General features: G+C 36.6%; 1 protein-coding gene across 1 annotated transcript; it reads right to left on the reverse strand.

Annotated features, from left to right (window-relative positions):
• Positions 1 to 679: 679 nt before the first annotated feature.
• LOC128864763 (GLIPR1-like protein 1) lies at positions 680 to 26618 on the reverse strand. Its single transcript, XM_054104521.1, has 7 exons — positions 26540 to 26618; positions 18526 to 18666; positions 18228 to 18457; positions 13701 to 13788; positions 1855 to 2064; positions 1532 to 1758; positions 680 to 1456 (listed from the first exon to the last, which is right to left on the reverse strand). Exons 2-7 carry the CDS (start codon positions 18646 to 18648, stop codon positions 1369 to 1371), a joined length of 966 nt encoding a protein of 321 aa, XP_053960496.1. The 5' UTR covers positions 18649 to 18666; positions 26540 to 26618; the 3' UTR covers positions 680 to 1368.
• Between the last annotated feature and the right edge of the window lie 1326 nt (positions 26619 to 27944).

Below are 27944 nucleotides of genomic sequence, written 5' to 3' on the forward strand. Positions count from 1 at the left end.
CCGTCAGTATAGATGTGGTGACCACTAGCATCTGATATGACTCTGGTCTAGCAATCCTTTCTGTCGGGTATTCGTATTTTACAGTTTTTGTTCAGATATATCTTGGGAAGCAGATAGTCTGTTTTCGCTAGTCTACAGCTTGTTGGACTACAGGATGCGCTATTTTTTATGTCGGCGAGAAAACACTGAATAACTTTGAAAAAACCAACAACTGATTTGTATAAGTGAGGTATTGTTATTTGGTTTGGTTATTTACATTTTATTAAAACTATTTTTTGAATACAATACCAATCAAGTGGCTACTTTTATTAGCCATCATATACTGCGATTTTTTTCTGCGTTTGTCATGCCCTTGTCAAGCATTTCGGTTTTATACCTACCGTCGCTTTCGCGTTGTTTCGGTGTTAAGCGATCCATGGTTGAACTTGTACTGAATTGACGTATCGAAAACATGTTTCAACGTCGATCGGTTGGTAAATGACAAAGTTATTCAGTGTTTATATACCGATATAAAAGATGGCACACCCTGTATCACGCGATTCTTTAGGTAATTCGAATATAAGAAAATTTGAGAAGTCGGCTTACTTTCTGAACACACCTCACATATGGAAATTTTGGTGAATAAAGATAGTGATAAATAAAAAATACTTGTCAAAAAATTTACACAGGTTAAAGCTATTTGTAAAAAATTGTATTTGTTTTTTCTTTTGTTTGAGTAGAGGGTGTATATGCAGACCGTGAGGCAAAATATAAGTGCAATTTCAGGTGCGTCCAGTTTTGTCAGTTCTAGTTTATCTTATCTGAATACTTTAAATTCCTTGTTTGAACCAAATATCGCTCATTTTCTCACATATCTCAACCGACCGCCACGGTGGATGAATTCTTATGTATGCCGAGAATTTCGAGTCTCTGAAAAATGTGAACTGAACTGATAGCAACGAACGCGATGTAATAAAAAATTTTGAATCATAAATTCCTGTGAAGAATTAAAATTTTCGCTTCAAAATGCGTGGGCTACAAATTCATTTCCTTCCAACAGTCTCCTCCATACTTTCCCATAGAGTTATCCATGTGAACTGAAGGTACCGTACGATTTGGTGTGAAAATAATTTTTTCACTCTAATCCATAAGCATTTTTTATTTTATTTTTCCAGCAGGAACTCATATTTCAGCATGCATTTCACCTTTCCAAAGTTGCACTTTGCTTTATTTGACGCGTCGAACACATCTCAGATGTTGTGATCATTAAGTTGTGCTTTTGATTTCAAATCTGCCACTTTCTTGTATTAAAAACTTGACTTTTTCAAAATATTGCCGCGGATGTTGCTCTGAAGTACTCGCCAAAGCTCGACGCCCTTGTTTTGCTGCTCACTTTTTTGGCGGCACATTATCCTTGAAGAAACCATTCACATTTCCTGGTGGATTATAATTTGCGACAACCCATACCTTTTCGCCACTAGAAAGGGCAATGAAAAAATTAAAACAGCATTTAAACATCTTTCATAGAACAGGCCCATATTTCTCCACTTACGACAACGCATAGGCCACACCCACTTGTTTAGTGTCACGCCATATCAGCTGTGTGAAATGGCCAGTATTTGCACTGAATTGCGCTTTGGCGAAATCATAATTGGCGATCTCGTCATACCACATTTTAACGGGCATTTCGGGTGTCACCTTTTGGCCGCTGCTGTAGTAGATGTTCTCGCCGTACTTGCCGTCGCGACTATGCTCCATTTTTTGACGCTTAGCGAGAGACTAAATGCGATGTACATAAATGTGAAAATTTAGAAAAAAATTATGTAACTATGCGAGTTATATCTGCAGAAGAAAAATATGTAATTACCCACTTACCTGCGCCCATTTGGAAGCAATCTGCGTCAGAGTCGGGTTGATTGTTAGCGCCGGTGTGCCGTGCATGGCCCTAAATTTATTATGCGATTCAACACACGCTTTTTCGTAATCCTTTTGGGTCATTGTGATGGGCACGGGCAGTCGTCCCTTCGGATCTCCCCCCGGTGGAATCTTTTTAATAATAATTGTGCGCTTCACTGTAGCCATGACGATTTAACGTAATAAAGCCAGCTTTATGATGCACAACGTCTGAGTGTTCGAGCGCCTATTGACTAGGAATTTTTTTGTATTTTTTGTTGTTTAGAATTCAGTCAGAAGTTGCATGTCATTTCATAACTAAAGCGATATTTTTATTTATTTGTTTTTATATTTTTCCTATGTACTAAAAAAACAAAAGTGACGCCTGGGTTGCTTCAAACGGTAGGAGAATTAGCTGTAAAAAATTCTTAAATAAATTAATTAAACTAATTAAGCTTTATCACAGCATACACACACTAGTATGCTGTGGCCCCCAGATTTTTAGTCCCAATGGGTATGTGCTATATTGTGGTTACTATAAGTAAATGCGCATACACACACATTCTCCAAACAAACCGCAGAGAGCACTTCAGCACACTTTTACTAGCACTTGATGTCTGGCCACTTGGCTTTTGGGTTGAATGTTTAACCTGAGGCGTTAGCAACTGAGTAGGTGTTGAAATTCTTGTTGCCAGAAAATGTTAAAGACGCAATGCAATATTTGGCTTAAAATAGGGAAACTGAAGTAGGTGTGGAGAGGTACATACATATGTATATAGTACATATGTAGGGGAAATACTTAAATTAGGAAGCAGGGAATGTGTGTTTAAACATTCATTTTTTATCTTCATTTAAGGGTTCATAGCAGTCTGCATTAACTTTTGGTACTTTTGCACAAATTTAAATAATACCTTCTTTAATGGAAGTAGTGGCTCAGATGTGATTCAACGGAATTGAGTAGGTTGATAGATTACTAATGCAGACCTAAACACTCAGCCATGAACAACCATTGCTCGTACTAAAGACCTAAGAAGAAACACAACAGATATGAATAGAGCAAATATAGGGAGCGGTGTATATAAGGTGATTGATTACTCTTCAAACTTCTCTGACTACCTGATGAACTAAAAAAGGTCGGAGAATACGGAAGTATAGAATGCGGCTAGTCCATTCTAGGGGGTAGGATACGGTACACTAGACAGGGCTACTTTACTGGGGTCAGCTGGTCCATTCTGCCTCTGGTTCAAAGTAGTCTAGTGAAAGCCCGAAAAAAACAAGAAAAATATTAGAATTGCCATCTTTCTCCTTACGGGATATATATTGGCTTGCCGGGGATGCCCACATGTTGGCCAGTAACTGTATCTCCTTAATTTGCAACTTGATAAGGAACTTCCCTGCTCTTTACCAGCAGTTACTGAGTATTTTGTGTATGTGGATCACATTAGGCGGATCAGGCAGCTTAATGTGTTGTACAAAACCTGAATCGATAATTATATCTGATTTCATAGGGTTTCCCGCAGATCCACAGTTCCTCAATTCACAGTCAATTTCTTTTATATTAAATACCAGCATTGATGTACCCACACACGTTTAAACTTATTTCTCTTCGTCACGAAAGTTAGCCCCGGCTTATACCGCTGCCAAGAGCAAACTCGAATAATGGAATGTTGGAGTATGACTACCTTAAAAGTGCTATCTTGTACCCGCACCAAAGCTTTCGAGACCCTAGTGGAACTTCTATCCATATAAATCTATGATGAAATCTGGGCTAATTGCAAAGCGTTACACTGGAAAGATTTTGGGTTTGGATAGCAAAAAATACTAGGGGCATTTCCGAAAACACTCAGAGAACTTGTTAACAATGCGCCACAATTTTACTTTTGCAATAAATTTTTCACTAAAATTGTAAAAATACTCGAATGGGATAACGTTAAGAATATTAACCCAGAACTAGTAGCTTTCATATCTGAAGCGAACAAAAGCTGAACCTAAGCCTACAGATACTTGACTGCTATAGTGTCTTTCAAGCTGAACTTATAGCTTTACGGATTAGTGACGTACCCAGGGTACCACAACCAATAGCTATCCACTTTGCCATTAAATCTTACTTCTTCTCAAGTTTCAGTTGATTGAGCTGGTTATGTGGTGCATCACGAATGTCGTCTGGGTTTTTAAATATAGACACATTTCTGGAAATGGACGCTCAATTAAACTCCGTAAGGGGTCAAACTGAGGTCACGCATACCAAAAATAGATGTTTTACGGTGTCCACTTGTGAGGTAACTATGTAGACAGATGTGGTCCGGAAACAGTGAAAGCAGAATTAAGCCCCTCATCTAGCTCGACCGACCTTCCACCAGTTTGTGCGGCAGTTGGTATAATCATTGGCTTTGCCTTATGGGAATATATGGGGGGCGTCAGGAGTTTCTCTATAGGGACTTTATCGCAGCTGCAAGAACGAAGTGGAGACTGTTAAATACATCCTCATCCACTATTCTGCGCTTACCAAAACGCGACGTCGCTCTCTAAACTCTTACTTGGTTGGATGTCTGGCAAACTTAGGATACGCAGTCATTCACTATATTTCATCGCTTAGTAAAGAGACAAAGTGATTTCATTACATCAGAAATTAAAGCAGGAAAATTAGGTCCAAATAAGTGGTATTGGAATGAAGCTCCAGGCATAAGTGAACCAATCTACACTCTTACTGAGAACCGCAACCACCGTAACCTAACCTAACCTAATATATGGTCTGTATACCTGTACTACTGGATTATTGTTGAGGAGCTACTAGCGAGAGCACACCAGTAGATTGTTTTAGTTCGTTGTTTTCATGGAAATTAACTTTAAGTTGGGCAAATTTGTGTAGTTTAATTTGCTAATGATTATTTCACAATAAGCAACCTCCGATTAAATTTATTCCCGCTTGCAGCAAGTTGCGTTCTTGTACATAATTTCATTTGAAGAACAGATCGCTACATTTCTCAAAGGCGTTATGGAATGATAAACCCTGCATTGCGTGCACACTTCAGGCACGATGACTGCGCAACCTTATCGCAACTAGTTATTTCCAAAAATGGAAAACTTTAAACACTTATAATAGCCCACTCTTTATCAAAAGGGCACCTCACTGATGTGCGCTAAAAAACCTTGCGAACTGACAGGTCCAATGAACACACACTATCAAGGGCTTAAACCACAGCTCAACTAATGCATACATGACAACCGCACTAAACTTTTCCAATACGAGCGACTCTACTACTCACCGAGCCATATAACTTAATAATTTTATCTAAAGGTGTTTAGCTATCCCATACTGATGTACGCTAACAAATCTTACGAGCTATAAAGCTCAAATAAATAAACCCGTATAGGAGCTCACTTAGAGACTCCTGTAATACTCACTCAATCCCCGATGGCTCACTCTCGCTAATGCTAAACATATTAGATTCAACTTTTGGCGACCGACTTAAGGACATCTCTCTCGAAGCTGGCATAATTTGTCTCCCAAGATCCCCTCTATACAACGTCCAGGTCAATACAACCCAAACTATTCTCAAATTGAACCGGATTTATACAACAAAGTCAATAAAACTGAACTTTTCAAGTTGCTTTAACCGTGCAAAACACGTGGGACACTTGAACGATGTCACACTTCACACATAAATAAAAAGGAAATTCATTAATACCACACACACTTTAATCTATTCCATAGGCATGCCCTTATTGGAGTGCCTCATAAGACGCCACTGAATATGGCTTGCGGTTATAAACTTATAGACTAAAATTCTTTTACGAAAGTTATCTTAAATTTGGTAAACTCAGTCTCATTATACTTGATTTTATTCTTGCTGCCCACACACTGATGACTTACACCATCTTACACTCACTCACACCCCAATTAGAACTATAATTACAATAAGATATGTATGCAAATTAACGCCAACGCACATCAAAGTGCCTAGTTCGTACGAAAAACCCAATTCAATCTTATTTGCATATATTATTTACAGCAAGCCACTCGTGTGTGAAACGTGTGCAATGAAAACACATAGAGATTAATGTGTGTATAACCACTTGTGGCAACAAAGATGCTGGAACTTCAGCGCCAAGAACTTTGTGCCACTCGCATATTTGTGACTTGACTTCGGGAGGCATGAACAAGTTTTCTTATACACGTACGAGCAGCGTGGCAGTGAGTGTTCGAAAGTTTAGAGACAAACTTGGCCAGTAGGAAGAAATGTATGCTTTTGTAGTGAATTTGGAATTGCGACTGCGTAGTCTGCGTGGTTTATAAATTCAGTAGCAGTAATTGGTAAATTTTGTATAGGAGTGCCTTAGGAAGTGTCAATTTGTATCTTGCTGCCCGTTACCTTTTCTTATGGTTCGCGCATATTTTGAAAACTTAGTTTTACCTAAGCGTTAATTCCTGACTTCTTCTACATAAATCTAATGGGCATCCCCTACATATCCTTGAACTAATAACATACACATACATAAATAGCATGCATCTGATCTATTCTCAATGCATCTGCAAAGTAGTCTAGCACAAGCCAAAAAAAAAGAAAACCCCAAGAAAAGACTCTGAATTGTCACCCTTCTCCTTACGGGAGATATATTGGGTTGCCGATGACGTCGATTAATCATATGAGGCCTATGGTACCCCTATGTTGATTAGCAATCTCATTAATTTTCAGTTTGATAAGGAACTCCTCTGCCGTTTACCAACAGTCACTGTGTGTTTCGTGCATAAACTCCCGATCCGCCTAATGTGTACTGCTCCACCTGAATCGACTATTGTCCCTGATCCATAGCTTGCCAATTCAACAATCAGGTCATTTAGCAGCCAAAAAAACATTAATGCGGTATAGCTCTTAGTACATATGAAAGAGGAAGAAATGTGAAATATTGGGCCATTTGCTGTCTAGTTCCTAAACGTAACAATTTAATTTTTTTATATAGTGTATTAAAGTGTTTTTTCCCAATAGCGGCCGCCCCTCGACAGGCAATGGAAAAACCTTCTCATAAAAGGCATTTGCCTGTCGGAGTCGGCTTAAAACTGTTGATCCCTTTATATGTGGAACAACATCAAGACGCACATCCCAAATAGGAGAAGGAGCTCGGCCAAACCCCTAACACACGTGTATCTGCCAGATTTTTATTTGTTGTTTCATTAAACTTTTAATTATTTGGTGTCAAGTTAATGTAAATTATTTGAAAAACTCGTATGAAACTACATTTACTCTTTATATTCTCTTTAAAATTCTGTAATACAATTTAAAAGCAAATATTTTTGAGCAATATTTTACACCAATATTTCTTAATCGTGCAGGCCATTAAATAAGGGTCAAACTTTCTGAAAAATATTAAGTTTGTAGGGCCGATGGAGGGTTAAAATGTTCCATTGAAATAGACAGACAAAAATAGTGTGCGGTAGTAGAAAACAATGCACCATTAAATCTAAGAGTTCATAAAATGCAAGTGAAAATACTGATCAGCCACACCATAACTTATGAGTCGCAACAAAATATAGTCGAAAAAAAGAAGCTCTGGAGAGTATAGCGAATGAGTTAAACCTTTTCATTTCAGTCTTTTTCAGTCTCTTATAACTAGAAGCCATGTTAACAGTTTTCTGCATTCATCGTAGTGCGAAGTACATATTTTTCACACAATGAAGCAGCGACTGGCGCTCCAAAAACAGTTAAGTGGTTATCGTGCCAATAAAGAAGAGAAGAAATATGCATTCTAATTTTCATCCACCCAGTAAAAGTATTAGAAAGGAATTGCCTGAAATTGCATTAAACTTTTACAAAAAAGCCGGATTGAAAGCGAGACCACTATTGGTTTCAGTATCACGATAGACTCATTTCAGTAAGTCACAAGTCAGCCCATAACCCTTCACTTGCATAGCCATGTGATTTCTCGTTATTTTGTTATTTCAACTATCATAATTAGGCTACACCGAGGTCCCTATTTCGGTTCCATAATACAGATACAAACTGCGCCGGTGGCTAAACTGACGGTAATTTTAAAATTCGAGTGTTTCAAAAATTGGGAAAAACATTTACATAAGTGAATTTTTTTTGGATGGGGATTACTTTGAAGCGATCAAAATAAAACATATTGTTGTGTTAATAAACAACGTTACACACCAATTCTCCTATAAATAGTAGTGTGCAAGCAAATTGCACTTTTAAAAATTTTTTCTTTTCGTTTTTTTGTTAAATTGGTTTTGAAGTTTTGCTCAGTGAGTAAAATTATCTAAAACATCTGTGGATTGGCACACAAAAAACTTTTAATTGGTATATAAACTTTTATCAAACTCAGTTTTTGTATCTCTTTTAGAATGGGTATAAAACTAGTTAGAACTAGATTAGTTCACAATTTTCTACCTCTGAGCTAGAAATTGACAGACTTGCTTTGATTTACTCTACAGAGCATAATCCAAGCTGAACGGGTGAAAAATAAATCGCAACTGAACTAGTTCCCGGTTCTGAATTAGAAATTGACGCACTTACTTAGTAAAAAAACTAGTCCCAAATAGAATACTTCATATTTCCTCTGTATTAGAAATTAGACCAGAGCAAGTGTGGTGTACAATTGGAGTAGTTATAACTGGACTTGTTAAAAGTTTCCCGGATTTCACTTAGAAATGGTCCAACTTGTTTGGATTTACTCTACAGGACAAATATAAGCGCGTGAACAACTAGTTACAATTGGACTAGTTCACAATTTTCAGGTTTTAAATCAAAAATTAACACTAGCTGATTGCGTAAAAACTAGTGGCAAATTTACTAGATCACAACTCCTCTGTATTATGAATTTGAGACATTTGCTCAGGTTATCTCTAAGGGGTATATACAAGGTGAACATATGAAGCACTAGTCACATATGAAATAGTTACAGCTCAAAATTTCTCGGATTTCAATTAGAAATTGACACACTTGTTTGGTTTACTCTACAGGTCAAATATAAGCGCGTGAACAACTAGTTACAATTGGGCTAGTTCAAAATACCCCGGTTCTGAATAAAAATTTGACACATTTGTTTGGATTTTATCTACAGGCCGATTAAGTGAAAAAACCATTTACAATAGTTAGAGAAACCAGTTAACAATTCTGCATAAGAAATTTCACACACCTTCTCTGGTTTCTCTACAGGGCATATGTAAACTTAAGTTAATATGTAAATGTATATGTATATGTGTATGTAATTGTATGTTTGTGTAGTGTAAATTTTACAACTATTTTTATTGCCCACAAGTTTAAATTACTTTGGCAAAACAATCAGAGTCCAAAGGAGCTGCAGCCGCAGGCGAATGAGCAAAGACAAGCGCAGGCGCAAATGCAATAACTGAATTTACCACCAAGTAATCGAAGAAAAGCAGGAACACGCAGCAATGTGTGTATCTCTGTGTGTGTATGTTGGCTCATAGAGCATGTAGTTTGCCTGGTATTCCGCTAGCGCAATTAAACCCCAAAAACTAATCCCAAAATGGCAATAAATATTTGCTACATAAAGGGCAGGACGAACGAAACTCGACGAATGAACAAACGGCCAGTAAGACTGATCGTTCGATGGTGAATGGAAAATGGAAGTTGGAGGAAGAGTTGACTGATACTCGTACTGAACCAGTGTTTATTAGAACGTAGGTATGCATGTGCGTGTATTTGATTTTGCTTTTGTGAAAATGGCTATTAACATAGTTTATTTGGCCATAAAATGAGCAATGCCATTACCATTAGAAGAGTTTTTGATAGGAAAGAATGTGCATGGGTGCCAGTTGAGGGTGTCGACCGTTGGCTAAAGGGCATTAATGCTATTGCTATTGCCATTTTTGATGAAAGTGCTAGTTTGATGGCAAATACTGCTCGTGTTGACACACTTGCACACATAAAAACGCACAATACTGCACGCAGACATACACACGCTCACACTTAATTGTACAATTCCCACTATAACACTCATATACACATATTCCAGAGCTCTCAGTTTTATTGCAAATTGTTATCATCTGTCAAATATATACATCTCTACCTACATACACTCCCATGCAAGTGCGCATATCGACAGAAAATTATGTCATGAAATCTAAACGAACCCCATCAGCATCATCACCATCATCAGCACTGGTATCAGCATCAGCATTCATCCATTAGTACACCACAGTGCTGTGCTTAGAGACCCATTTGCATTTTAATTGCCACACGAACGTTAATTGAGAGTAGTTCGATAAGAACGCACGCATTGGGTGGAGCAATGAATACTTGAATTGGAATTCAGCGTAGAAAGCAGCACATGAAGCATGCGTCTCTAGCAAATTTTTACCCCCCAGAACAGTGTAATTAAATATTGAGCACACGTATTTTTAAATATGCGAATATACCAAAATAAATTAGCAGAGTTGTGCAAAATTTAAAGCAACTAGATTTAGTGTTTGGTATCGAATGAGAAATGTAGTCAGTTATGAAAATCCAAAAATCAAACCGATCTCAACACAAGCCTTTATGTCTATATTTCTTAATCGTATAAAATGATGTTTTGTTTCTTCGTTCGAATGATGTATAGAAGGAGCAAATACGGCAGAAGTTTGGCCGCGCTTCTCCTCCAATTATATTGTAATTGTATAATATTAATTTCGTAAGGAAAAATATTTTTACAGGGACTTGCTAGGAGCGGTGTGGCTAGAGGTAGGTATGCAGAAGAAAAATCATTTTCGTAGTCAGATGTATATATGTATTAGGCCGAGTCGATTTGTGGGGAGGCAAAAAAATCGCCCATTGCTCTATGAAAATCATATTCTAGGGATCAAAATAAGAAACTTTGCCGAAGGAACCATACCTCTAAAACGAATTCTGATGTCCCCCAAATTTGGGTCCAACTTTTAGTGTCTTTTGTGTGGAGGCAAAAAAATCGCCCATTGCTCTGTGAAAATCATATTCTAGGGATCTAAATAAGAAACTTTGCGAAGGAACCATACCTCTAAAACGAATTCTGATGCCCCCCAATTTGGGTCGAACTTTTAGTGTCTTTTGTGTGGAGGCAAAAAAATCGCCCATTGCTCTGTGAAAATCATATTCTAGGGATCAAAATAAGAAACTTTGCGAAGGAACCATACCTCTAAACCAAATTCTGATGTCCCCCAATTTGGGTCGAACTTTTTAGTTTTTTTTCTCATGTAAAGGCCAAAAATGTTATATTTTGAAATGATTGTATGGGGAACAACCCAGGGGAGTTCCAGGGGGTGTGCCACTGGCATGGGTGGATCGGCCGTCCAAAGTTAGTGGGGGTCGGTCATACATTTGGACTCGATTGGAGCACTCTAAATTGGTCAAAGTGGGATTTTTCGTTCGACCCAAATTGGGGGACATCAAAATTTGTTTAGATGGTTCCTTCGGCAAAGTTTCTTATTTTGATCCCTAGAATACGATTTTTACAGAGCAATGAGCGATTTTTAAATCGACCCGCCCTAATATGTATATAAAAAATGTATCGTTTTTCAGCGTATGATTGTTACCGGTGAACTGAAAAAGTCGATTGAGTTCAAGCTCACAGAATAAGTTTGTCTTCAAGCGACTAGAAGAAAATAAGATATAGGCGGCGCTGTGGGCGAGTAATTTCTAAAAATCGTATTTATCGTTCGATTTAGCTCAAACTCGAAACATAATATAATATACGAGTATATTAACTACACAAAGAGAAATATTTTATCCACAAAGTGATTAAGCGGTAACGAATTTATTAGTAAGTTGTAATATCATAGACATATGTATATTGTTGTTGTTGGTTAAAAATAAAACAAGTAAAAATTTATTTTGTTTCAAGGTTTCTCTATTTTCATTCAAAATACAGCTCTTAACAATATTCTTAGTCCTGCCATAAGTTCTGTTACAAATTAAGTCCGTTATACAATAGATATGAAATTATAATACGATTTTATATGAAGTCAGTTTTATACCTATATCCATGTAAATATTAAAACAAAAAATTTTAAATTTTCATTCGAAATTTTCACCATTTGTTTTTACTCAAGCCTTCAAATGATTAGGCCATTAAGCTATTGCAGCACGCACGGTTTCCATGCATATTGACGTCGCTGCTCGAACCAAAGATTGTTTGAGGTTCTCCAAATTTCTGTGACGGGTTCGATAGGCCATGTTCTGGTATTAAAATCAGAGACATTCACTGGCTTTTAAATCGTCATTCCCAAGTTTCTGTCGAAAGCAAATTGCTCTTATACTCAGCAGTTTTAAAACACGTGTGGACCAGAGAACTGCAGCGGTGTACTGCTACTGCTTGCACACCGCTTCAATACTCTGTTTTTCTGTAACTGAAACGCAAAAATTCCACAAATAAAATTTCAAGACCACTAGTCATACTCAAACGGCAAGTGATTTGAGCTGAAGCATTCATTTCCATGACGGTCAAATGCAAAAACTGCTCTCTTTTTGCTCGATCTTCACAGTACATTTTCAGAAAAACTTCACGCATTTGAGCGGAAAGCAAAAGAGCGGTGTGTGTGCTGATCAATACCGCTATTACCGCGATTGCTGAGTGTATGAATATCTCGTATACTCGGGTGTTAGATTTGAAAGCAATCGTATATTCAACTTCGGCTAAGCGGTCTGACGTGTGAACTCTGTCAAATGAGGAAAACACCGCAAACACCGCGTCGTCATCCCTTGCAAATAGTGAGATTGTCTGCAGTATAATTCATAGCAGCGCACGGAAAAAAAGGATTTTTATAAATACATATGTAGCAGTATTTTTAAATGAAAAGTTTTTTCTTTATTGAAGCAGTGATATTATTTTATTATATTATTGTATATTACTATTAATTATGACAGAAAATAAAATGAACTTTAAAATAAAAATTGAAAACCAAATTCATTCTTTTACAAATTACTTATCGTACAAAAACAAATAATAATTTTTCTTTTAACTTATATTACTTCTAAAGATACTTATATATAAAGATATAAAGAAATTTTCTCAGCAATAAAATTTGAATTCTCCGCCATTATAAATCTTTTAAAAATAAACATATAATCACATGCACATTTATATATACATACATATCTGCAAGTAGAGTGATAATGCACTGCCGACGAAAACAAAGATAAAAAAACATAAATAAGAAAGTGGACTCTTTCGAGTGCTAATCATTTATGTATTGGGTGAACGCGCGATGGCATAGATATTTTTTAGCGGTACTCTTTTGCTTGTGTGTTATGATCTATTTGTGCAGGCGGTGTTTTCAGTACTTTTGTCATTCGGTAGCGATCATATGCAGCACCGCATAGCCGAAGTGATCACACAAGCGGTAGTTATAAACGAAGCAAAGACTGAACAAAGAAAGACTCGGATGTACAAACGATATACATAGAACATTTACTGCTCTGTTGCGGTTCTGCTCAGCGCAAACACCGCTTAGTTTGCGTTGGTCGTACATATTGATACCGCTTTTTTTGTGAGTGGATCGCAAGTCAGAAAAATACCACCGCTTGCAGTTCTCTGGTGTGGACATATGATATTCAACAATAGAGCACTGCGGCAAACTCCAATATCGAATTTTACAACGATTTCAGTCAAAAACATAAAGAATGATCAAACTCGCAAATACACCGTGACCTCCAAACACCCACTATTGCGCAAGAAATAGAGAAATATGCAAAATCCCACGCTTAATATTATTCTTACAAATTATTATTTAAAAACTATATAACTGCTAAACAATATTTCAATATGCGTCTTAAAGCCAAACTCTTTCGCTTTTGATGATAATGATTTACAGTGATGAACAATTAATATAAGAATTTACTCATTTACCGCCTCGCCGGTAATACGTTGGTAGCGAATTCGCCCCTATAATTGCCTGGTGGATCATAATTGGCGACCACGTAAACACTGTTTCCTCTGAAAAAAAATTTACTAATTAAAATAAAGTGAATAAAAAATAAATATAAAAGAGCAAAACTGAACTTAATTAATCGATGCTAGGCTTAACTCCGAATTAAAATATATATTAGGTGAAGCAAAAAGTTTTAAGCATAAAGTAATACCTATATACATATCTTATATATTTGTATATAGAATATATTTTAAAACGCTTACTAGAGTCATCAAAGAACTTTTTTGTGACTTAATGTCAATTTTAAATTACCATTTAGTATGACTTGAGGTTATGGTTCCATCGTGAGATATGGCTTACTAAAGGCATCTTACAAAAAGCATAAGCAACTTTTTTACTTTATCACTTTGATTTTGGTCGGATTTGGTGAAAATGCTCTACTATACAGTAGCATTAATTGTACAACCGCTGAGGAAATATTGAGACTTGCCAAGACATAGGGGTCCCAAATTTTTACTTTTTTTGAGCAAGTATTTTTCCTTTGAATTGCAAGTCAAACAACACTGTGTGATAGTGAAAATGTCCACGATATAGATACTTCAAACTGTAGTTCTAGTTAAGCAGGAAAGAACTGTTTGCTCCTCAATATATCAACTCAGGGTTACAGCATATAAAGCGTTTTTCAGTAAGAGCGTTTCAACTTTTTTTTTGAATAAAACACAAACGGTTTTTTATTATCGAGTTTGAACATATACATTTAAGTATGAAATTCGATTTCTTTTGCATGACCACCACGTGCACGTTTTACGAAGTCCAATCGTTGAACCCAATTTTCGACCACTCTTTTGCATAAATCGGCCGATATTCCAGCAATTTCGCGTTCAATATTGGCTCTGAGCTCACAAATCGTCGCCGGCTTGTTACTGTAGACCAATGACTTCACATAACCCCAAAGAAAATAGTCTAGAGGCGTCAAATCACACGAGCGCGGCGGCCATTCGACCGGTCCATTTCTGGAAATAATGCGCTCATCGAACTTACTCTTCAACAAATCAATTGTAGCGTGTGCTGTGGGGCTTGTGGCCCCGTCCTGTTGAAACCACATGTCGTCTAAGTCCATACCATTCAATTGCGGCCAAAAATAATCGTTTATCATGTCGCGGTATCGATTTCCATTCACAGTAACGTGGCGATCGTTCTCGTCAACGAAAAAATATGGGCCAATTACGCCGCCGGCATGTAAACCGCACCAAACAGTGATTTTTTCGGGATGCAACGGTGCCTCATGAATCACGTGTGGTTTGCTTTCTGCCCAGTAACGCATATTTTGCTTGCTAACAAAGCCATTGAGCCAAAAGTGAGCTTCATCACTGAAGACCGTAAAATGGCCGTAATGCTCTTAAAGTAGCAGCAACAGAACGATTATTTTCATAAAAAATTTGCACGATTTGCAATCGTTGCTCAAGTGTTCCATGATGAAATATATACTAATGAAGTTTACAAATGACAAGCGAAAAATAAAAAATATTGTGTCGTTCGCCCTCCCTATCGGAAAAAAGTTGAAGCGCACCTATTGAAAAATGCTGTACTTGCCCGTGGCTTTTTGTTTTTTAGTCGGTGAAAAAGGTTTCCAAGTCATTCAGAATAAGATATTTAGCTTTATAAAATGGTAACATATTTTAAGGAATTTAAGAGAAATTTATAATTTTTAAATATAAAATAAACTACTTAAATTTTTTTTCAACGAGCTATAAATTATGAAAATCCACTAAAGCTCGGTGAAGGCATTTAATCCTATTATTTCATAAAAAATAACAATGAATAAATATAAAGTTACGGGTAAGTATAAGCATCAATCTACTGGAAATTTTTCGATCCTAAGTCCCGATTTTGATAGAAAATTTGAAACTTTAATTATGTATGTAATTTTTACCTACTTGACTAAATCTACGTTCAAGCCCAAAAAGCATATAATTTCTTTTTTGTCACACCGATAATAAATATTTTATATAGTATTTCTTCTAATAGGTCTATTTATAAGTTCGTGCGGTTTTACAACAGATGGCGTAACTTGATTATTATTCCATCGATCCACATTTCCAAACATTCATTGGAGAGCTACTGTCGTAAGGCACAAACGTCAGTATAAGTTTTTTATTTGAAGCGTAAACAACAATATTTTTACCACACTTGAAAATGTCGAATTTCGTGCCAAATAATGTGTTTTTGCGGGGAATTCTTCTTCATTATTTTAATATGAAGAAAAAAGCAGCCGAAAGTCATCGTATCTTGGTGGAAGTTTATGGTGAGCATGCTCTATCTGAGCGAACGTGCCAGAAGTGGTTTGCACGCTTTAAAAGTGGTGATTTTGGCTTGGAAGACGAAGAACGCGAGGGTGCGCCGCCAAAGTTCATGGATACCGAATTGGAGGAATTGCTCGATCAAGATCCGGCTCAAACGCAAGAAGAGGTTGCAAAAACTTTGGGAGTTGATCAATCAACCATTTCCAAACGTTTAAAAGCCATGGGAATGATCCGAAAGGTAGGCCATTGGGTGCCGTATGAATTGAAGCCAAGAGACGTTGAACGCCGTTTTATGGCATGCGAACAACTGCTTCAACGGCACAAAAGAAAGGGTTTTTTGCATCGAATTGTGACTGGCGATGAAAAGTGGGTCCATTACGACAATCCAAAACGTCGGGCAACGTATGGATACCCTGGCCATGCTTCAACATCGACGTCGGCGCAGAATATTCATGGCCTGAAGGTTATGCTGTGTATCTGGTGGGACCAGCTGGGTGTTGTGTATTATGAGCTACTGAAACCGAATGAAACGATTACGGGGGATGTCTACCGACGACAATTGATGCGTTTGAGCCGAGCACTGCGAGAAAAACGGCCGCAATACGCCGATAGACACGACAAAGTTATTTTGCAACATGACAATGCTCGGCCACATGTTGCACAAGTGGTCAAAACATACTTAGAAACGCTCAAATGGGATGTCCTACCCCACCCGCTGTATAGTCCAGACCTTGCGCCATCCGATTACTATCTCTTCCGATCGATGCAACATGGCCTGGCTGACCAGCACTTCCGTAATTACGATGAAGTCAAAAAATGGATCGATTCGTGGATTGCGGCAAAACCGACCGAATTTTTCACAAAGGGAATCCGTGAATTGCCAGAAAGATGGGAAAAAGTAGTAGTAAGCGATGGACAATATTTTGAATATTAAATTTGTAACCATTTTACGTCAATAAAGTTTCAAATTTCGAAAAAAAACCGCACGAACTTATTCATAGTCCTATTATATACATATATATTTACATACATATACAATATATCTACATAAATGTCTCTAAAAAAATTGAAGCAATTTAAAATTTTTTTGAGTAAGAATTTTTTTAAAATATTAAAATTTTGTTTAAATAGAAAAATTAAAGCAAAATTAGTGGAATTTGGTGATTAAAAATTTGTTCACACTTGTTTTTCCAATTTCGAAAATGTTATTTTTTTTTGTAAATATGAATATACTCAATAAGAAAAAATTTGTCGGGAAAATTTTTTTCCCAACTTTTTTCAAATTTAGATATTTTTTGTTTTATTTTTTTTGAAAGTGTACTCAGCTGAGCAGAAGTTTTTTGGTTTACAATTTTGTAAGCGTTTTTTTCAAATTTCAACATTTTGTTTTTTTTTGCTTTTGAAGAACGTGTGTACACAACTTGAAGAATTTTTTTATCACAAAATTTAAAATTTTTATTTTCATTTAACACATTCACATTTGTAATTTTTTTTTTGTAAATCTACTAGTAACTTGAAAATTTTTTTGGCTCAAAATTTTTTTCAACTTTTCTTTTTAATTTTTTTTATCTCACAATTTTAACTTTTTTTTTAAATATTGACATATTTAATTCTTTTTAAATATGAATATACTCAATTAGAGCATTATTTTAATCATTTTGAACTTGTTTTTTTTTTCGTAAATGTGAGTATTCTCACCTTAAGGCTTAACATTCTTTCAAACTTTTTTTCTAAATTTCGATAATTATAATGTTTTTGTTTTTGTAAGACCGATCATAATCAGCATTTTTGACCCAACATTTTTTAAAATGTGTTTTGTTTTTTCTGTAATTTCTAAATTGTTGATGTTTTTTTTAATATGAGTTTACTCAATTAGAAACATTTTTTGTGTGATATTTGTTTTGTGAATATACTCAAACAAAATTTTAATATATTCCCTTTAAAATGATACCTCGTTTTAATGGAGAGCCAAAATTTCATATATGGATTTTGATATTGAGAGCACTCTTCGCCATGGCGCATAATACACAGATATACTTTTGTAAATGTATTCCTTTCCGCGAAATTATTTCTTAAGCATACGAAATTTTAGCACATTTTCTTCATTTCAAACACATTGCTGTACATGCATTTCTCTATATCAATTTCAATTATATCAGACTCTAATTCATTTGTGCACTATTCCACAGAAATATGTATACCTTTTCGCTATAGCCACACCCAAGCGTTTACTGTCTTTCCATACCACCTGCGTAAAGTGCCCCGTATTCCCGCTAAAGCCATTACGTTGAAAATTGTAGGCGCCCACCTCAGCATACCAACTGTTGACAGCGTCTCGACCGCCGATGTTCGCGCGTCCCATTGCCATATAAAGATTTTCCCCGTAACAATTATTCAAGCGATGTTGCAAAGTGTTGCTACTGGCCAAATGCTAAGCACAAGAAAATATACATAAATAAGTAGTTTTTTTTTTTTTTTTTTGAAGTATTGTAGTTTTACTTTTGCCCATTCCTGCGCATATTTGCAAAGTCCTCGATCCAATACCAGTGGTGGACTGCCATGAGCGGCGCGATATTGATTGTGCGCTTCGAGGCACTCTTTTTCGAATTCACTGAAGTACATTGCGCGTTGGTCTAAAGACTGAATGTTGAATAAGAATTAATTTGTTTTTCCCGTTTTAATAAACGATACAAAATTTGTAGATAGCAGAAATAATAGAAGATAAACATATCTTGTAAGTAGTTACGATTATGTTTTCTAACGCCGAAACGTCGATATGCCTTTGATAATTTTGACAGCTATAAAAATAATATTTAGATAAATGACTCACTCACTTCGCACAAGCCACACAGTAAAGCTGTCGTGTAAAATATTTTTATCTAAAATTTTAGTAAATGTAAACCAAGTCTAATAGTATTAAACCGTAGCCCTATGGAGGCCAAGAGACATCAATGACACGGATGATTACACGATTATCAAACTTAGTGTGCAAAATATCGGTGGTTTGGTCGACTTGTTTAGGTGATATGTAATGCCATCTTGCTGGAATTAATGCATGCCCTCATCGAACTCTTCTGTTAACGGCAAACACAAAAACCAAAAATTGCAGCCATTTTTATTAAGACCTGCCTCAAACTGTAGATCTAGTAAAACTAAGAGAAATGTTAAGGGAGGGAAAACTTACATCTTTAAAATCACTTTTTTAGCCAAAACGTGGTGTTGGGTAAATATAAGAAACCATTACTTTCCGAACTTTTGTGCTCATATTGATGTTATCAGTGCCCATCATAGCCAAAAGCGTTTGTGCGTGAAGTGCGCAGGCTCGAGTCTCCGGGCATGGAACACCAACTAATAGAAAAACTTATTTCTAATTATTACATCTGACCAAAGCTCATTAAATTAAATTTAAGTGAATTCGATTTAAAAATAAATGTATTCATCTGTGAGCTACCTGCTGCGTTAAGAATTTTTCTTTTTTTTTAGCCTTTGGACTAAATAAAAATAAAATAATAAAACTTCAAAGTCTATTTATATATAATTTTCTTAAAAGTTTTTTTAGTACCCTTACTTTTAAACCTTATAAATAAAAAGCCAAGCACCTATTGAATTTTTGCTTAATTTACGAAATTCATATCTCGGGATTCCGAGATTATCCCGAAATTTCGGCATCATCAATTGCAGCTAGTATTGGCATCGTTTATGTACATTTATGCTATTCCAATGAAATATGATATGATTCAGGATGTGATTCATAACGGTATATCTCTACCTTCGAAAAGTAATTACTACGCTTGCTACCCGTGCCAACCGATCAGTGAAAAAGTTGGCCAAGACAGGAAAGCCTTATTGGAATTCCGTAATTCTTAGTATACCAAAACTTCCCCTGATAACCAATTGTTGTGATGTGGGCATTAAGAGATAACAAACGTCACCGGCATTTGTTGTACTTATTAATCACGACCTTTTTTATAACGTACTACCTAGTATTTTCACTATCTATTTGTTTGGGTGATAAAAAGCGGCACACCATGAACTTTTCGAAGTGTAAACTTATATATATGAATTTGTAATTTATTGCATCCATTTAATAAGAGGGATTGATGGAGAAATTCCTGGAATATTATTTTCGAAATGAGTTATGCTTTTAGATCTATATGTGTGTTTATGAGTTATGACAATCGCTATAGTCGCTGAGTGAATAGCCCGCGAAAAAAAGCACCTCAGCATTTTGGCCACTTTTCAACATTTTTTTTTTCTATTACTCATTACTTTTAGAATAAAAGTAAAACCTATTGACTAACAAAGAGCCATACAAATCCAAATTTCAAATTTTACACAAAAATTAGAAAAATTGGAAAAATTTTTATTGAAATTTCGACGTTTTTAATCAGAATTAATCAGAAAAGTTACCCGAAAAACAGCAAAAAGATATTTTTAGTGTGAAATATCACCTTGACAACGAGTATAAACTTTAAATAGTTTGATCGCTACTTTACGAGATAGCGATCACTACAGCTATCTGCCAAGAAAATAATGGATTTATTTTTCCCCGAATTCATAATATAGTACAAATATTTTTCTGACTATACTTACTCTAGTAATGAATTTATATTCATACCCACACCTTTTTTACGACCAGATTGGTGTTAAATTGCATGCTTGAATCAAAGAGATAAATGTTAAGCAAAAGGCCGATACAAGTACACAGTTCTTTGTAAGATTCAAGAGTTTTTGTTTCGTTTTCAAAGCCAAATAAATATCACCAACAAAATCAGCCTTGAGGTTAAGCGAAGAGGAACTCTAGTCACCAAGTGTTATTACGGACCCGTCAGCAATTGAGAAGCAGGAACTCAACGAACAATAATCACACTTTACAAGGATCTCCTCGTCTATCGTTTTATATTTCGCAGAAATGTTAATGATTGGAACAAGGACGAGAAGAAAGTTTAAACATTCAAGAGAACTAATCGATTTTGGCGACATGTGCCGAAGAGGATGGAATAAAGGCTAACGGGATTTTTTTGACTTCGAATAACGTTTACCACTATTAGCGGTGAAAATTCAAGATGTTTTTATGATGATTTTGGGATACCGAAATTCGGTTCAAAAGTAAACATTCTTAAATTCGGGAAAAAAATAGAATCATTTTAAAATACCATATTATGATTTAGAGAAATTTTTTGAAAATGAAATGCGTTGACTAGGAGGGGTCATAAGCATGAACTCTTCATTGACAAGATGCGCCCATGAATAGACAACGAGAGTGGGGCCGCTAGCGAATACAATCGAAGGACTAAGTTCAGCAAGACCTTTCAACACATGAATGATAGATGGTTTGTTCGGTTAATTCCATTAATTTCGAAGAGACGCAGGTGAGGAAGAACATTTGAGAATAAAGTCGGCAAATGAAAACACAGAAAGCTTTTGATATACCATGAAGGATTTCAAGTCTCCATTACCCCTACTTCTCTTTTTTAGTAAGTTTTCGTGCACTTAATAGGACTATGAATAAGTTCGTGCGGTTTTTTTTTCGAAATTTGAAACTTTATTGACGTAAAATGGTTACAAATTTAATATTCAAAATATTGTCCATCGCTTACTACTACTTTTTCCCATCTTTCTGGCAATTCACGGATTCCCTTTGTGAAAAATTCGGTCGGTTTTGCCGCAATCCACGAATCGATCCATTTTTTGACTTCATCGTAATTACGGAAGTGCTGGTCAGCCAGGCCATGTTGCATCGATCGGAAGAGATAGTAATCGGATGGCGCAAGGTCTGGACTATACGGCGGGTGGGGTAGGACATCCCATTTGAGCGTTTCTAAGTATGTTTTGACCACTTGTGCAACATGTGGCCGAGCATTGTCATGTTGCAAAATAACTTTGTCGTGTCTATCGGCGTATTGCGGCCGTTTTTCTCGCAGTGCTCGGCTCAAACGCATCAATTGTCGTCGGTAGACATCCCCCGTAATCGTTTCATTCGGTTTCAGTAGCTCATAATACACAACACCCAGCTGGTCCCACCAGATACACAGCATAACCTTCAGGCCATGAATATTCTGCGCCGACGTCGATGTTGAAGCATGGCCAGGGTATCCATACGTTGCCCGACGTTTTGGATTGTCGTAATGGACCCACTTTTCATCGCCAGTCACAATTCGATGCAAAAAACCCTTTCTTTTGTGCCGTTGAAGCAGTTGTTCGCATGCCATAAAACGGCGTTCAACGTCTCTTGGCTTCAATTCATACGGCACCCAATGGCCTACCTTTCGGATCATTCCCATGGCTTTTAAACGTTTGGAAATGGTTGATTGATCAACTCCCAAAGTTTTTGCAACCTCTTCTTGCGTTTGAGCCGGATCTTGATCGAGCAATTCCTCCAATTCGGTATCCATGAACTTTGGCGGCGCACCCTCGCGTTCTTCGTCTTCCAAGCCAAAATCACCACTTTTAAAGCGTGCAAACCACTTCTGGCACGTTCGCTCAGATAGAGCATGCTCACCATAAACTTCCACCAAGATACGATGACTTTCGGCTGCTTTTTTCTTCATATTAAAATAATGAAGAAGAATTCCCCGCAAAAACACATTATTTGGCACGAAATTCGACATTTTCAAGTGTGGTAAAAATATTGTTGTTTACGCTTCAAATAAAAAACTTATACTGACGTTTGTGCCTTACGACAGTAGCTCTCCAATGAATGTTTGGAAATGTGGATCGATGGAATAATAATCAAGTTACGCCATCTGTTGTAAAACCGCACGAACTTATAAATAGACCTATTAATACTATGAAAAGAAGCAGTCTATAAAACTCATTTTTAATCTCTAAGTCTTCTGTAAAATTGCAGCCTTTGCAGAATGTTATAAAACACGAAAAACAGTTCTGTCAAAGTTGGTTAGAGCTACACTAGATCGAAGTTTTATTCAGGCCGATTCACTTTGGTGCGTTTTTTGTAATTTGATGAAGTAAAGGGTGATAAGATTGGAAGTACTCTTTCCAATGGGGAATTTTCGACAGATCCCTCGTGACTACTGTCAATCTGAGTACATTATTTATTTTAGTATTCATTGACATTTCATAATGGAAAGACTTACGCCTCAACGACGTTTACAAATCGTAAAATTGTATTACGAAAATCGATGCTCTGTGAAAAGTGTTCATCGCGCGCTCAGGAATACTTATGCCATACATAGCCGTCCTACATTTTTGGCTTAGTTGCTAGGTCAATGAGAAAAATTTCCCTATTTGGAGGCATTACATCCATTGTAAAAAACTTTTGGTACGGCCTATGGGCTAGAGGAATCAACGTCTCATATTTCATCAAAGACGAGGCCATGATAAACGACTTCTTTATGCCGGACATTGAAGCACGTGATCTTCACAACATTTGGTTCCAACAAGACGGCGCTATTTGCCATACACCACGTGAAATAATGTACTATATTTACTGCCAACATCACCAAAGTTATTCACGTTGTTCATTTTCAAGGACTAAATATTATGAATAGCTCTATACAAAAATAATAAAGATTGTCCAACTAATTATTTTATTTCAATTTAAAATCCTATACCTCTACGCAGTATTTGTGCGGTTATTTTAGCTTTTAGAAAGGAAAAAGGGTCGCCTACAACATTTTTTCCAATAAGAACACTGACGGCAACTTTGGAAAATATTTAACTTAAAGTCTGCAGTTTCTCTTTGGCACAACTCTTATATGGCACCGCCAGAGCCAAGTACTTCCAACTCATTAAGCTGTAAAGGGTCTGCGATCGGCTCAAGTCATAAGTTATTTTGGTACTGACAGCGCTCACAAGAAGTGGCATATACTCAGTAACAGATCTTTATTTTATGAAAATGCTCGCTTTTAGCTTTGAACAACAATTCAAATAACTGAAAACTTAATTCCAAAGGTTTTAAAAAAAATTCGCTCTTGATAATGCACGAGCCGCGTCTTTTTTATTGAGAACACAGGTTACAACCGCTTTCGTCCGGACCGCTCAACTGATTGTGAGAAAATTCCTGCTGTTTTCGGTATTGCGCGCAAGAACCCGATAACACCGTCACGGCGCAGTTATCAGCAGCTCAACATTAATTGTACTTCCTTCAAGCTTATTTTCTTATAAGGTTCATTAACACGGAAATTGAAGGCAAATGACCTTTCGCTTTGATATCGCTTCTGTTCCTGGGCTTTGAAGCAGATGAGGAAAACATAAACACAACAAATTTTAGCGACGAGATAAATATTTTGTTCGAAGATTAAGTCAACAAGTAAAATAATTAAATTTATGAATCGATCGTGATAGTGGAAAGCACTTGAAAAAAATTTTCTGGCGAATTGGATGTGGATAAGATTAGTTTAAGCAAAGTCGTTCAGCCATCGCTATTTTGAACACAGAATCCGATAATAATGTAATCTCTACGTATTTGGACAGTTAGCCGCTACGGAGACTTTATTTAGCACTCAAATAAGGTATTGTTTGCAATAACCATGGAGTATTCGTTCTGAAGACAACATGGATGCCTTTCTCAAACTATCTATGCACCGGTCAACTTAACATTTCCAGAATAATATTAAATAATAATAAATAATAATATTATTAATTTTAAATCTTGTAAGGCATTCATAGCCACTGCGCAAAATTTCTTGCGAACGGTTGATTTCAAAAACTCAAGTTTAACTTGACCACCTCCTTCACTGTATTAAACTGTGGTCGATTTTTTTATGGTGATAATTAGAAGACGAAGTGTATGTAAATAAACTAGATACTATTATATAGCGGAAGCAATAAACCTCTGAAGAAATACCGAGGCTGCAACAAAACATACTAAAAGGAGCTTCTGAGTACCTTATCAGGCTTTATAAGTAACGGGTGATTTTTAAGCTTTTATCTTTTTAAACAGTTGGTTTAAAAGGCTGACGCACGTTTCGTGTTTTGTTTCACTGTCAAACATCTTCAGTTTGGTCTATAATTTAACCATGAATCGTCTTACAAACGAACAACGCTTGCAAATCATTGAATTTTATATAAAAATGCGTGTTCTGTTAAGAAAGTTTAAGATCCACTTTTTTATCGAAAAATTGTGTTCAGCGACGAAGCTCATTTTTGGATAAATGGGTACGTAAATAAGCAGAAATGTCGATTTTGGAGTGAATATCAGCCAGAAGAATTGGACCGTCTTCAAAGATGCTGCGAATCGTAACGTGACTGTGAATGATGAGCCCTACCGTGCCCAAAATGCAAGAGCTTGACTTGCATGACATGTGGTTTCAGCAATACGGTGCCACATGCCACACAGCACGCGTAACAATGGATTTGTTGAGAGGTGAGTTCGGTGAACATTTTATTTCACGTTCGGGACCTGTCAATTGGCCACCCAGATCGTGCGATATAACTCCTTTAGATTATTTTTTGTGGGGCTATGTTAAAGCTCATGTCTATTCAGACAAGCCTGCTTCAATTAACGCATTGGAAGGCAACAGTAAAGCATTTATATGTGAGATACCGGCCGAAACATTGGAAAGAGTATGCCAAAATTGGACTAAGCGGATGGACCGTTTGAAGAGCAGTCGCGGTCAACATTTGCATGAAATACGAGTAATCTTCAAACATTAAATTTTATGGACTGTGCTATCGATTTAAATAAAAATGTCATGCAGTTTTCTGAGTTTTACGTGTGCCTTTTTGAAAAACTTTCCTATAGCTCTTAAAAAATCACCCTTTACTAATTTTTGTTTCCTGATATGGTAATGAAGACTACAATGCCTCATGTAGTATGCAATGTAAGTTCCTAAGCCCTCTCTATCCAGGTTTAGGAGTTTAGTTGGTGATCTTATAGAGGGAAGAATAAACTCTTTAGCCTATCTCTGTCCAGGACCCCCCCTTCAGAGTGGTATGAACTCCCCTTATAACTTCTTTCCTTCCCAAAGCCTTTTATGATTTCCTTTATGTGGACTTTGGTAAGCTCATAAAAGGGCTTTGGTCCATGGAACTTTGAAGTAACGCCTAGGAAATCTGCCTCTTCATTGCCGTCGTGCCCTTTATGGTCTGGTATCTGGCACAACAAAGCGGTGTTACTTGCTTTCAGTGAATTGAGCACAACGAAGCATTCGTCAATAAGTTTAGATGTTATTATGAAAGACTGCCATAAACATGAGACTGCCTGGCCGAAGAATTGTTTGTAATCAAACTTGGTAGGCCTTACTTGGTCCATCCCTGTTATAATTCGGAGCTATAGAAAGAGAAACCTCAATCCTTGGAGCAAGAAATTGTGTAGTTTCTCAATTTCGCACCATATTTTTTTAAATTTCTACCACAGTATCATAAAAATATAGTCTAATAAAAAATTACTGCATTTCTCATTCTCAGAATTATTCTCACGAGTAGCGTAACTATTTATAAGCACATATACATATGCATATTAAACACTTTTGACCCGAAAGCTTAATTAAATATAATGAACTTATTTAAGAATACAGTTTAGGAATTCCACAACACACAACTCACTCACCACTCACTACGCACTCAATTAAATTGGAAGACTTTTGTGCGGCGCGTGTAAACTATTCGCAACAATAGCTTTTATGAACTGTGGTAAAGAAGCGTTTTCATATTCAGTATGAACGCTTTTTTATTGTTTTTTGTTGTTGACACACCCGCTGGAAAATGATGCTCCAGTTAAGGAGCAAGCCTATTTGCATAGTATGAATTCTGATAAGAAGAAATATATGAGCTAAAGACGAGTGTATGTTCATGTGTGTGTGAAGAAATATATGTAAAAAGAAAAATATGCATATATATTGACAAGCAAGTTCAATGAATTATGCATACTTGTGCATACATATATATGTACCTATATCAGCAGACATACATACTCGCACAGTAGACTTGCATACAGTTGAAAGGCAGCGGCTCAAAGTAATCGCGATGTGTCTGAAGGCAAACAAATGACGAGTTTTTTACGCTGATTCAGTTAAGCGGAAAATGAGAATTTTCAATTGCGGCACATATCATAAAATATGTGCGATCAAGCACGAACGTGGCTCACCCATTGGGTGACAATGCTAACTTAAGCGAAGCGTGAACTAAAGGTTCAAAAATTAAAAAGTTTTTTAAAAAGAAAAAATTTAGCTATTTTATCTGTATCTGATTATTTACCCTACTGTGCAAAACATGAAGAAACTATTTCTACTGAGTAATGGTTGTTAATTTTTTCTAAAATATGCTAAAGCAGGGTCTTCCAATTTGAACTTCCTTCTTGGCAGTTCGTTAACTTCTCTTTTGACAGGTTTTGGTTAGGAAATCTTCAATTTACTAAAAATAAATTCGATTTCGTTGTACAATAAAGACTTTCCCTGGTCCAGTGAGTCCACTGTGTTCAAATGCTACCGGCTATATCAGTAGAAAATAAAATACAAACAAAATTTAAATTTTTATACACAAGAAATAGTATTAAATCTTATGTAATGTAAAATAAAAGTAGGATTAGGAATAGTGAACGACCACACCTGCCTTTCTCCCTTCTTCACAGTGAGGAATCTATAACTTTCCCCCACGAGGTCCACGGTGACCCTCTTTACCTCTGGACAAAGGAGGTCAAACTGCAACTCAAAGTCAAAGTTGATGACACACCAATGTCGACTGTTAACAACCCCAAAATCTTGGTAGTTCCCTTCGACAACTTGCTTTCCTTTTCTTTGCACACAACTGCTATTGCCACTAAAGCCCACTAAAGTCACAACAAGGTTCTCGCACAACAAACTGCTCAGCAAGCAATATCTGATAGGGTGCTAACGCAGGTCTCATCCATAATACACCTGCTTGAGCCTGAGCCGCCTCTCAGGCACGCCAGGAGGCAGCTCTTTAATTACGCCACCGACATCCAGGATTAAGCAGATCGACAATTGCTGGACCGG

Source organism: Anastrepha ludens, chromosome 5, assembly GCF_028408465.1.
Source record: "Anastrepha ludens isolate Willacy chromosome 5, idAnaLude1.1, whole genome shotgun sequence".
NCBI classification, from domain to species: Eukaryota; Metazoa; Arthropoda; class Insecta; order Diptera; family Tephritidae; genus Anastrepha; species Anastrepha ludens.

Coding starts and splice junctions, on each gene's coding strand:
- LOC128864763 (XM_054104521.1), bottom strand. CDS start 18,648: ATGTACTTCAGTGAATTCGAAAAAGAGTGCCTCGAAGCGCACAATCAA. Junction 13,789..18,227: donor GGTGTGGCTATAGCGAAAAG/GTATACATATTT, acceptor ATTTTTTTTCAG/AGGAAACAGTGTTTACGTGG. Junction 1,457..1,531: donor GGTGTGGCCTATGCGTTGTC/GTAAGTGGAGAA, acceptor TGCCCTTTCTAG/TGGCGAAAAGGTATGGGTTG.